Source organism: Homalodisca vitripennis, chromosome 3, assembly GCF_021130785.1.
Source record: "Homalodisca vitripennis isolate AUS2020 chromosome 3, UT_GWSS_2.1, whole genome shotgun sequence".
Classification (NCBI taxonomy): Eukaryota; Metazoa; Arthropoda; class Insecta; order Hemiptera; family Cicadellidae; genus Homalodisca; species Homalodisca vitripennis.
Window position 1 is genome coordinate 74,195,732 of NC_060209.1, and position 13,968 is coordinate 74,209,699.

Sequence of the window (13,968 nt, forward strand, 5' to 3'; positions counted from 1 at the left end):
AGTTCTATAACAGTGTTCAAACTAATACAAATTCACGCACAATTTTCCACTGCAGACAGATGTAAACTATGTTAGAACAGTTTCATATTTTCTTAACTATTTTAAACTTCGAATCTTCCTTCGGAGTCTTAAATCTAACAATCAGGCTGAATACTGTACAAAATTTAAAGATTTATAAGATATTATAACTATAAATATTAAAAGCCACAAAACAGTTAGATGCTGCTGCAGACAGATGGTGTTCCTATCGTAAATGCACTTTAACAATCCAACGTATCAGATTTTCTCGTGGTATTTATATTGTAAACTGTTAAAACAAGTAAGTCGCGCTGTAGCTCATACTACAATAAATGTATGCAATTTTACTATAATAGTTTTTCTCGTTTAATACTTACTCTCTGGCAATTTCCAAGGAGATTAATTTAATGAATCCAAGCTAATATAACCAACAGCCCAGGTATAAAATTTAATAAATATGTCCAGAGCAGTCTGTATCTTCCTGAGACTACTTATCTCGAACAATGTTTTTTTTAAATAAAATGTAATTTAGTCGATTCTGTTTGGATACAAGTTAGTTTGAAATACCTTCTGCGGCTTTTTAAACGATTTTTTATTCCAAAAACTTGGTCAAAAAAGGGTTGAAATCTATTGGACACAGTATGGTCTGTATGAACCTGTGCATACTGGAACAACTTTATAACACGGAACCAGCTAGAAACGACATTTTTATATCAACCATTTGTTTAAAAGCTCGGCGAATAATTTGGAAGTAGTATACTTATCTTTTAATTATTTGGGATTTTTATTTCAATCTCTTTGCATTTTACGTCACGAAGAAATTTTGTGTGTGGACAGAATGGTGCAACAATCATTGTTTAGTGATAGTCTTATCCTAAATGTACTGGAAATTCTTGGTGTCAATAAAACCAGAGAAAATATACTCGAAACTTTTATTTGATTCCATCAATATACATTCCCAAAACCTTTATCAATAGACCTAACCGTATTACATAATCCAGCTGATAACAACCCACAATAGAAACAATATAAACCAACATAACAACAGATCTGTGAACAATGGGCAGGGAACAGTGGAATGGAAACACAAGTTTCTATTTTATGAATAATAGGAACTCAGGTTACGCTTATGTACAAATTGATATGTAGCTCCTGGTTTGTTTATAGGTCGATTGGCATATTGGTTTACGTGTTGTTGTTGGTTCCATAATTTTTTCTCCTATGGAATTATTATAACTCGACCAAGTATAGTCAACCAACTCTCCGTATTACCATACCTTTCTATCACTTATATTAATATCGTCGCTTAAAGGTGTATTATTTATATGTTTTTGACAAAAATATAGCTATTTAGAAATTAGTTTCACGCACATCGATTAAATTTATTTACAAGGATTAAAAAACAGACAAAAGCGTTGAAGATACGGTTAGCTGTACATGAAAACGACAATTAAACATAGAATAGAATTATAGAATTAAGTCTAGTTACGATACATATAAACAGTTGACATACTAATTTATTAGGAAAATATATTACTTTTGATATGTGCTTATAACAATTATTTATACGGTTAGTTACAAAGAATTAAGTTTCAATGCAAGAATAGCCTACAGCAAAACGTAACACTAAGAAGCAACATATCTTTCTATAAAAACCGTGCAAAATTAAATAAGCAATTTTAATCCTATTTGTTGTATTCCATCGTGTCAATATGAATATCTAAATATTTAAGAGCACCAACTGAATTGCTTAAGCATATCAAGTTTTGATAGTCTTACGTGCAAATTTTCATTTCGTGTTAAAATTTAGTGCTAAAATAACAATCTATCGCCAGTGAAGTAAAGAAGCGTTGCTAAGTTAACCTACTTTGGCATCATGAAATCACTCAGAAACTGCTAAATTTAAGATCCAGCAAGCTACTAAATACAAATTAAAGATTAAAACATAATCCGTGCAGTGATAATTTTGTGTTGAATAAACTTGTGATATTCTATACTCGTGCGTCTTGCTGAATCGACCTGGTAGTTACATGCAGTGCAAGTTTAATCTATACAGGTTAGTAAAAAGGTACGAGTTAAGTCACTTTCTGTGTTATACTTTACGTTATATATGAAATAAAAGTAAACCAATTGTTACACCCCTTGATCTTCGGCAACGTTTGATCTGCAGCGACACCTCCACAACACCCATAGCAGAATTATTATGTGGTCAGCAGTCCAGTTTATTCGTCGGGCTCGTTCAGTCGCAGACGCGCGAAGTCCTCGAACACGATGTTGTCATCGTCATCGTCAGCGTAGTGGGAGTTCTCGTAGCGAGACCGCTCAATGCTCTTGGACTTCTTCATAGCCTTGGACTTCTCCATCTCTTGGGTTCCTGGAAGATGCCAAAAGTCATGAAATGTTTACTTTACTTAACTTAATCTTCATTAGACATACTTAGTACAATGTATCGATCGTCAGCCGTTATAAGTATGTTCTTTTATAGCATTATTTTCATTTAAAATCAATCGTTAGATAAGCAAATAGTGTTAGCCAACAATTATCCTAGAGCCTGAAACTCGCCCTTTTCTGCCAATTATTCGGTCTTCATTAGGTTGGAAAACGCTGGTCAATCTCAGTAATATGACCTGGAAAGTCATAGTTTCCCATTTTCATCCCCATCAAAAATATAACTATTATTTAGCATAACATTTTACGTTATACAACTATTAGGCAAAAATGTTTGTTTATGATTAATAGTATATTTGAAAAAATAAAATTATATTAAAGTACTAGTTATTAACCCTGATTTCTTTACAATTTAAGGCTTTTTCCTTGGAAAATTGTTACAGTTTGTAGGAATATGTCTTTATCGGAACGCCAAATATTCCGAAAATTAAAATAAACTCTTCAGATATTTTAATTTGGGTATATATTAAATATATTTGAATATTATTAAACTATTAGGAAGATATTTAATAAAATTGGGATATCCAGGATATTTAAGTTCAGTTTTTGAAAGTATTAATAAGTAAGAAGAGTAATAAGACTCTTCTTGTACAATTAATAAAAACAAATCTTTATCTGTTTAATTATCTTACATATACCGCTAAAATTTTGTCTATTCATCTTATTGCGGGTTTTATTGATATTCGTAATTCGCAGAAGAGAAGAGATTATTTGTAGGGTGACAAGTATTATGAGTAGTAATTTCAATATACTATTCAATAAATTGTTAATTCAGAGAGTAGTAAAATATGTAACAATAGTTAAATGCGTTATTCTTATACAATAAAATTACAAAGGTTTAATGGAGTTAGTACAGCATGAATAACATTGTAGGAGTCTCGTCGTATTTGCTGATAAACCAGACAGTGTGATATATTACGAAATACTGACCGGGAGCGGGGTGCATGAGCTTGAAGGGAACGTCAGTGACGAGCTCCCCTCCCAGAGTGCCGCAGTTGAGCTTCACCCGGAGAGAGTAGGAGATGACGATACCCATGGCGTCAGCAGGGCTCTTTCCCTCCGCGACCATCGTAGACGAGGCCAAGTTGACATCGTCGTCCTGGAACAGCAATTCTCTGTATTCTACATAGACAACTCCAAGAGGGAACAATCTTTTTCTGTAGAAGTTCATATAGGCCATCTGAGTTCACCCTTGCAGACCTTTCAGTTTATGATCATAATATAATATAACACCTTTTACAATGAAATTGACCAAACACAGAAAAATCAAGACTTTACACCATGCCTGTTTTCTCCTCTTGATTCTTTTCGTTATGGTTAGAACTTTAACTCAAACATTGTAGCTGTGGTGGGTAGTACCTTGTGTTTTACGTATGTTTTTTAAACAACCAACTTGTGATTTATTTACAATGTTTTCCAGTATTGTCAATTTTCCATGTCCGTATGTTGGGTTTCTTTTAGTAGCCTACAGAAATTTGGGTTAGTGTACGTCTGTTTTATTTTTCAATGAATAATTTTTTTTAGATATAATAGATTTCTAAAGGAGCGATAAACTATAACTATTTTAATAAAATGAATACCCAAAAATATTTTTTTTTAGAACTGCAAATAATATATTTTGACCTAGATGTTGGCAAAATTTGCATTGTCCTTTAGGTTTTTTGAGTCAGTCTCTTAGAGTTTCAAAATGATCAACTAGAAATGTATCTTGGAATATGGATTTATTCTTACCGTGAAATTTGTATATGGACGTGATATTTTCACAGAAACCAAAAATCGAGGAATCAAAATTCAAAGTTGATTAAAGTTCAAATGTTATGTAATTAATATGTCAAGTATTACTTAACGCACAGATACAGTAATTGTTTTTCTTTGACTTCCATTGTTATTTTTTGTTTTAACTATTTTTTAAATTACGAAAGTCCTCAGGCAAATATTGAAACTAATTAGCATATTATTACACAGCAAAAACCAATGTTTCATATTACATAAAGACTAAACCTACCTTGAGATGTCCGTCAAGAGCGATGCCGCGGCGGTCCTTGTTGCTGCTGGCCAGAGGCACGAGGTAGAAGACCTTGGTGAAAGACGCTCCGGGGGTGATGGGGCATCCCTCACGAGTCTCCAGGCTGGCGACGTGGCGGGAGAACTGGGCATTAACCATGGTCACCTCGCAGTGCTGTACCACGAAGATCTGGGCAAAGATACCAAATTAACTATGTTACGAGACAGTATCATTTCTTTTGGGGAAAGATTTCCTACGCTTTTATTTCTGAATCCTGCATTCTATTTCATCGATAGAATACATCGCATCTATCTTGGCAAACATATAGTTCTAATTATCTCATAGAATCTCTTAATTAAACATGTACTTATAATTAAAGCTCTTGATAAATAATTTTCACTGAAATATCCCAGAATATATTGTGTCGCTGTACGAGGACTAATACGAGTTTTTATTAAATCTCCTGTTGTGTTCTCTACGGTGGACTCTATCAATTCAGTTTAACCTTGCCCACATCTTTGCCATGATCCGTAATAGGGTGGCTATTTAAATATTTGAAAATACTCTTTTGCGAAACTTTTGGGAATACCCTTTTGAAATAACGAAAAGACAGAGATTACTTCAGCTCTTGAAGTTTAACATACATTAGCCGGTTTCTATTTCCAAACTTAAATAGCTTCAATAAGCTTTATAGAGGTATTCGTCACACAGCAAAGCAATTTAGGATTATTGAATCATAGCTGTAAAGAACTCATCTGTGGCGAGAAATGTAGTTTTTAAAACTATACCAAGCCCATATTAAAAGTTGAGAAAAGTAATCTCTCATCAAACTGAGATAATGGTTTTCGAGAATGGGTAGCTCGACGTTAATTATGTTCTTACCTTGATGTTCTTCACGGTCTTCCTGGAGTTGTTGGTGACGGTGACGTTGCCGGCAACCTTCTCGCCGTGGTAGTAGATCTCACGGTCCAGGGTGACTTCCAGGTTCAGTTTGCCCTGGGAGAAGGTAAAGCCCTTGCTGACCAGGGAGCTCGGGAGACGGCGGCCACGGCTGGGAGGGGCGAACTGCAGCTGTAAACCAGAACCAGAAATATAATTCTAGAGATAAAAGATAAAAGGGGCAATTGTTGTTAAAAGGATTTGATTAGATTTGTCGTATACAAATTTGTTCGGGATGGATCCATACAACTGTTAATTATTTACAACTAGATTAATTAGGAATAAATTGATAATCTACGAGCACCTGAGAAAGAAAATAATTTATCCTCAATCTCAAATCGTAAGCGAAACAGTAAGTTATAAATTAAATCGGACATTAGTAAATCGGGGATCATTTAGCATTGCGGGTCGCTCAGGTTTTTCCAACAGAGTCCAAATTGAATAATTTTTCTAAAGATAATTAAAACCTTAAAAACTATTAGTATGCCTGAAAACAAATCAACACTGAAAGGAAAACATATAAGTCTCACATGCATGAAACTTTTACGTTTTCATATTAAAATTGACATTTTTGCCGGTGTGATGAATATCTGCTTCTGTTTAAAGCCTTATTATTCCTTAGAAAGCGTATTAAATTTGTGACCCTGTGTGTAAAGTGAAACACGTGTTTCATACATGTTTAGATTCCTCAGTGTCAACATACGGTAATCGTCATATTTATTCAATTAAATTATTGCAGGCCTATACAAGACAATAACGTCGTTGGTTTTTAACACAAACGTTTAACCTTCAAACTCATAGACATGAAAAAACATATAACTTAATTTGAATATGTTTAGTAAAATTGCGGAGTTTTATCAGATTCGGTTAGTGTGAAAGAATAAGCTCTTTATTTTATTAAGTTATGTTAGATTAGGCTCTTATATTTAATCTAAGTCAATAAATACAAATACAAAGTTATTTATATATAAAGAACATCTATAAGAAATTTCAGCTTCTTGTACATTACAAGTAGCTTATAACAAAGAACACTTTTTTATTTTTATACAAACGATTTTTTTAATCTAAATAGAAATGTTATCACTAACTACGGATATGGAGCACAGTTGGTTTCGATTTAGCTTAAATTGTGTCCAAATGTCAATAAATTCTGGTAGTTTTTCTCCAGCGCCAATTGAAAGACCGATAACTTCTATATCTGGACGTTATATATACTTTTAGAAAAATTAATTGTTGACGATTGCATTGAGATTTTCTTCTCATTAACAAAAATAATTCGGTGGAACGAAAAAGTTTTTTATGTTTTCACTAAAAGCGTCAGACCTTACCTTCTTGATAGCCAGAGTGACGGATGACCTCTTGTGGCCGCGGTCCTCGGAGTTGTCGCCGACGTAGGTCCTGATGGAATACTCGACTCCGAGGGGCTTGCCGGCATCATCATCTCCAGGCTGGAGTGTTACGGACGAGGGTGAGCATGCGGGGAAGTGGAACGTGAAGGGGAATGCGTTCTGGCCAAACTTCCTCAACAGCTTCTCTTGGACGGGGGTCAGCTCCATCTTCTCCTGCTCGCGGGGTTCAGGGACGATCTGGCTCTTGGCAATAACGATGTCCTTGCTGAACTTGACGCCCATAACCTCATCCTCCTCCCGTCCATATCGGTATGTGGTGGAAACCTGCACACACGTGTCCGTATTAAACTCTCAATCAGTGTACTAAAGTCTAATCTTACGGTTATGTAATGAAAAATCCAGTTAAAATGAACTTTTTGGATGTAAATGAACGTACGGTCGGATGAATGTTGTTTGGTTATCTGTAAATAATAAAGTAAATACGCCGTCGATTTGGTCTACTGAGTCTAAGTCGTCAATGAATTCCCCTAGAAAATGTACGGTGACGTTCCCTACAAGAACAACAGAGCCACCACAGTATATCTTTGTGACTTTGGTATAACTAATGCCAGTTCCAAAACTCGAGTAACATTAAACGAGAAACTTCTGTTAATAAACTAGAGGGCCCCTTTCTTTATTAAACTGTTAAGTGTATTGTATGCATCACTTCTCATATTTAAACTGTATAACCATTAGCGTTAAAATTGTGAATAAAAACTGGTCGATTTTAAAATTATTCGTTTAATGGGCCCAATAGGTAATTCTTACAATCGAATCACATATTCCACCTATTATGTCTGTTTGTGTGATAACTCTTTATTGACAGATCGTAGAGACTTGAAACTTGGTAGATTTCTTTTGGTTCAAAATAGAACTTTATTGATTTTGGGGTGAAAGTGCTGCAAAATCGCAAGTATTTCTGTCATGAAATGCCGTGACGATGTCATGTTCTGTTGGGTCCTTCGATACTTCATTGTATCAATTTATTTAATATATGTATTTAAGCCAAAAAAATGTTTGAACTTTATCTTATTTATAAACATTTAAAATTTGTACACTTAGAATATTTTCAAAGGCATTTGTTATATTGTTTTCTTGCGTAAATAGCAGATTAAAAAAAACTCAACTGAATTCTGAATGTAGAAAAATATTATTAAAATCATTTCATCGAAGCATTTTTAGCTTCATCGTGTTATGAAAAGCTTTAAAACCTTACATATTTTTATAACAAATCCATTATGAGCTGAACTCGTCAGTGAAAAATATTAATTTAACCGCTAAGTAAAATGCGTAATTATACTATAGGTGAAGTATTTACTGGTGAATAAAACCTACAAAATTAGTTATAACCAAGTATTTAAACTTAATAAAACAATCGGAAATACTGCTTATTGTTATTGGGGACAACTTATGAGTAGTATACAAACGAACGTTTAAAAAATTAAACTGTAGGAATATAACAGTTTTTTAAAAATATATCAGAAACGAGTATGAGATAAGTTGCCTACAAAAAACTATGCAGAATTCTCTACTGATTATTATTATTGTTATATTAAAAATTAAGTGCAATAAAATTGAAATTAAGGAATGGAAATGTGATACAAAGACGTAAATGTTTTTCTTCTGTGATTTGCATCAGCACGTATTTATTTGTCTATCACCACAATTTGCATTGTATCTAAGTACAATAAAAGTCAAATTTGTTGGCTTTATAAGTCAAATTTGCTTTAAAAAAAACTCAAAGACCCGAACTATTTGTTAAAAGGCTAAAAGGAGCGATTATTGATTCATCGATTCTGTGTCTTACTGATAGGCATGTTGACAATATTTTTGTTTTATTATGAAATAAGTGTAGTTTTTATTCTTTGTTAGAAGGGGAAAACACCTTTTATGTACTATCAGGACTAGATATTCTACCTGGTATATAGAAACCCCCACACCGACCAAAAACCACCCCCGCGTTTTGGGTCGGAGCCGCGTTAGCATTACTTTATCACAGTCCGTGTTGCGTCTTACGACGTCTTTTCTTCATTACTGGTCTTTTTCTTTAATTTGTTCTTTTAGAATTCGCCCACGTGGGTTCCGACTTGATATAAAGGTAGTACTATTATTATATCTGTAAAATACTAAGTAAAGGAAACACGCAGGGTACGTCCATTCAGACATACATTATAAATTTCTAAGTTCTAAAAGAAGTTAAATAAATACTTGAATTCTATATATTTCTGAAAATTCACTGTTTGCAAACTATTTTTAAATAAAGATTGAAAACATAAGCATTTTTAGCATTACTTAAATTATTTAATAAAAGTGTACTTATTAAGAATTTTAGATACCTCCTAGATGCAGTTTCAATACGATACACGACAGTTTTTTAAAATATTTTCACCATTGCAATTACTCTAGACATTCCCATTTACGCAAAATCTTATTGACAAAAAACAATAAATCGCAATAAAATAATAAAACTTGAGATGTTTTACTCTTAATCAATTAGGCGTACGATGTGGCAATATACCCTAATTCCACAATTCATCATAAAATTATTCAGCAGCGTAAAAAGTATCCACTCTAAGGACTATAATTGAAACGTCGTTTGAAATTCTCTGGTTATTTTTAAGGCCGAACATGAATTTTGCGATGCTGTAACCCTAAAAATATTTTTGTGCTACCAGTCCATTGTTACTGATGTGATTTATAAAAATATTTATTTCTCCAAACTTTTTATAACTGCATTTAAAGGGATTTAATTTATATAATATTTTTCATAAACAAAACAACAATTATGTTTGACCTTTGAATATCCATCAGAGGACTGTCGCTTTATGGCAGGTGCATCCTGTATATTCACTCTACAGACTTAAATTGCCAAGTTTTTATACCAACCTGACCGTAGACCTTCCTGCCCTTGAGGTAGTCGTTGTCCACCACCACAACGCCATCGATGGGGTCTACAGAGTCCAAGTGGTCGATGAAGTCTCGCTTTCCAAGGTACACAGTAACCTTTCCTACAAAACGAACAGAACAACCTCAGTACATCTTTGTCACACATGTCGGTTTCAAAACTCGTGTCACATTAAACTAGAAACATTCTTTTTTTATAAATTTGAACTGTTTCGAGTCAGCTTCGATTTTCTAATAGTTCGTTTCTGTGTTATGTGTTACGGTTATGTAGTTGGTGTTCGTGATCTTTAACCACATTAGGGCAGTGCACGACACCGGCAGACTGTAATCTTGTTAACCTAACCATCTTACCTCGCGCGTCATCATTGACAAATTATCAGTCAACAGGCTTCTCTCTCCCTACTGTTTATTGATTTACCTAACAGTGGTATTTATATTTTTTCTACATCAAATAAATGTGATTCAATAAAAATCAGTATACCAGTATTATACTGGAGCTTTTATAAATTTGAAAATTGCTATTCATTATTTTAAGAAGTTTTTTTATTCATAAATTAAGTATTGCTACTCTAAAAATAAAATTTACCTCCAGATGGCGTATTATCTATTTTTACAGTTATTTAAATAACTGTTAAATGTTTAACGTTTCGGGAACCTCTTTGGTAATGAATATCGATAAGCTTCCTATCCAAAATTAATTCCTTTACGTAAGTTTGTCCATCACAGCGTTTTAAACACTATATTAAGAAAACTTGCAAACAATTAGCGATCTATTCAAGGTTAATCCAATAATGGTTTTATCTTTTGAGACCGTGGAATTAATAAAAAGATAGTATGACCAATAAGGCACTCACAATTCCACCGTAAATTTTAAAATTACATTATGTAAATAAAATTCATTTCACAAGAATGATTGGTTACAACTACTGAGAATCAAAAGTAGCTTCTAAAAATCAAAATGTATTACAAATAGTACTGATAAAAGATTAATATGGAAAAATATTACAAGATTTGGTTTAAGAAATTTTAATTTAACTTGTATTAGCAATTAATCCATTACTTGAAATATGTACGAAACCGTTTTGTAATTAAATAACCGATATAAAATTATATTGTTATCATGTGAAATAATTCCGTTAGGAGTCTTGATCATTTTACTCTTACTTCGATTGACCTACATATTATTAGAAATTGGTTTTAAAGAATAAAATATATGTTTTCTTACCTTTAAGACTATTTAAAAATATAACACTAGATCGATATTTGTTTTTAAACACTTTTTAGAAAGGAAATTGCTATCTTAAATTAATAATTAAAGTGTTTATGTGCATATCATCATAATGCACAGCTTTATTTTCTTTATTGCTTGTTTGTTATTTAATCTTGAAAAGTGAAAAATCTTAATATACAATTAATGAATTCTTAACTAAGAAAAGATAAAGGTATTATCCACAAATAAACTTTAAATATAAAAGTAAGCAGGAAGTCACCTAAACAAGTTACCAGAAAATACTTTTACATTTTAAATACTTAGTGTCAGAAAAGTTGTAAATTATTTAATCATACAATTTTATAATAATTAATAATAATAATAATATGTGTGTGTGTGTGTGTGTGTGTGTGTGTGTGTGTGTGTGTGTGTGTGTGTGTGTGTGTGTGTGTTGTATTTGTATAATTTAATCATACTGTAATTAGCCATGCATGTTTCATGTTTATGGTAAAAAAATAGTATTTTAATTATAATACATTTACATTATTATTCATTATATTTCATACAATTATTATCAGTATATTATTTTGCAACAGTTATTGAATCATGCACACAAAAATAAGTAAGTTATTGTCACGATCCAAAATATTTTAAGGAAAATAATTTGTATATAAAAGTATAATAACCACTAATTCATATCATACCTTGACAAAAGTAACGTAAAAAATACTAATAATTAGTTACATCTGTTATAAAATAATAAGATATCAACATAGCATTTATACTAAAACATTTAATTAATTAAATTCAGAGGACCAAAGCTACAAAATTATTTTAAGCTGTTTCATAAAATATTGCAAGTTATTTATAAGTTATTACTAACCATTAGGGGTGGTTTTCTTGAATACCTTGACGGCGACGACGTAGGCCAGCAACACGATAGGGAACATGGTTGTGTTGGAATCCCAAGTATCCCGGTAGGGTGTGTAGGTCGAGAGCTGTACACCCTTACTTTTAAACCTCTGTACGGCTTCCCCCTACGCCTGCATGCTTTCACTGGCTAACCGCATTACTTACTTGCAATCCCGTTACTGAAGCCCTTGTTGAAGGCGCAACTCTCTGAAGAGACTGGGTGTAACAAAAGAAACTGCAAGAAACTTGTTGAGTCTGGAGAGGACTAAATTGTTTATTTTTGTTATTCCCTCTTGCAATGTTAACTTTACGTCTGACTCTGTATGTCGTTACACAATGTCAGACTAAATTTAATGACTTAATTAAATCAAAATTTAAAATTTATCAACTTAAAAATTTAATCAAAAAACTAGTTGTCACTGTCAGTCCAGGGATCGTAGCTTAGGAATTGTACGAAAAAGATAATTTTGCATGTTACTGATCCATAAACAGTATAATTTGAAAATCTCTGTGGAAATTAGTTTTAATTTATATACGTATTTGAGATATACATCAATTGTACAGCGTTTATTTTATTTGTTTCCACTGACAATATACTACGTACATACATACACATACATCAGTTCAATATTTAGATGAACGCGAGGGGAATATTTTTATTAATAATAAAACTATATGAACTTTTGTTGTTTACAAGTATAGAATATATTTATTAATATTTTATTTATATTAATTGCATATATTTTGTAACTAAACAAAAAGCGTAAATTCAAACAATATCATGCAATAAAATTTGCAATTAAACAAATTACCATAAAATTGATTTGTGATTTAATTATTGTTTTAAGCTTAAACTTGGTGTATTATGAACAAATACATATTTCTTACGTTATTACGACCTTATATGGCTAACAGATTTAACAATGAGAGGAATAATTTAATTACCTGAATGTTTAACAGAAGGAATAAAGGGTTTTTTTAAAGCATTAAGTATAATCGAGAGAAATGTCATAATCGTAAAAAGTACACTCCTGGAAAAATAATCCAAAAACAGCAAGATCTCGTTTATCCACGTTGATGATTAAAATTAGTCTAATTTAATTTGTTAAGGACTAGATATTAAAGGAGAAATTTTGATAGTATTAATCTTTATAATTCATCGATGGATAATATAGTTATTTTAAGGAACCATCTACTACAACACAGAGATCGAGTAACTGGAGAGAATGGGTGTACAAAACAAACTGTAGAGCCTTGAGCTGGCAGAGACCTGATAAGTTTGTTTATCAATGGGTAACTAACTGATCTGTCTCCACTGAAAATAGTTTTTTTTTTTTTTTTTTTTTTTTTTTTTTTTTTTTTTTTTTTTTTTTTTTTTTTAATTATCTCTTTATATTTCTTTATTATTTATTTTGTTATGTTAAAATGTTTATTATGTTCGTAATAGCAAAAGATGCCGTGCTTTATTACTGTGACATGGTTTAATTATTGTTGTGCTTCAGTGCAAATGTGAAGCCAATGGCGTGATTAGCATTGATTCTCTTTATAACATTTTTGGTTCTAAATTAGACAATGACGCAAAATGATAACTGTATCAGTGTAATATGTTAGAGGGTTATTCCGTCGCAGTTGCTATTTCCTTGGTGTTGTGCAATAAACAGTACCGTGGGAAACACGCGGCCTCAGCCTTGCAGCGTCACAATCCACTTACTGCCGGACTAGGGTGGGTTTCTTGAAAGTTGTATCTTAACAAATCACATGTTAGCCGCGTGATTTCTGCCCCTCCGACCTTTCCACCTGTACACTCCGCCCTTATTCAACCACGCGCGGCCCATGGGCTACATCGTCATCTCTGTCCGCGATGGTAGTGATGTCAACACCGTGATGTCACAAATGAGGTGATTCGTATTAGGCAGACTTAAAAATAGTTGATTTTCGTTGCCGCTCGTGATTTTATTTCATTAAAATTTCTCACAAACGTTTAGGGCGGTTCTATTCAACATTGTATTTAAAGAAGTGGCAATGAATAACAGTAAACCCCAACATAAAATGTACTTATCCTCGCCTTCAGAAAAAACAGACAATTACTTATCAGACCATTATAGAAATATGGCTTTACTGTTCAATATACTTATACTATCACC

The 13,968-nt window shown here is 32.6% G+C and overlaps 1 protein-coding gene across 1 annotated transcript; it reads right to left on the reverse strand.

The window, feature by feature from the left end:
- Positions 1-936: 936 nt before the first annotated feature.
- On the reverse strand, positions 937-11,949 carry LOC124357065 (arrestin homolog). The gene is made up of 7 exons (XM_046808470.1): positions 11,796-11,949; positions 9,685-9,806; positions 6,739-7,083; positions 5,354-5,542; positions 4,472-4,660; positions 3,397-3,565; positions 937-2,392 (listed from the first exon to the last, which is right to left on the reverse strand). The coding sequence occupies exons 1-7, from the start codon at positions 11,860-11,862 to the stop codon at positions 2,241-2,243; spliced, it is 1,233 nt and encodes a 410-aa protein (XP_046664426.1). The 5' UTR covers positions 11,863-11,949; the 3' UTR covers positions 937-2,240.
- Positions 11,950-13,968: the final 2,019 nt, after the last annotated feature.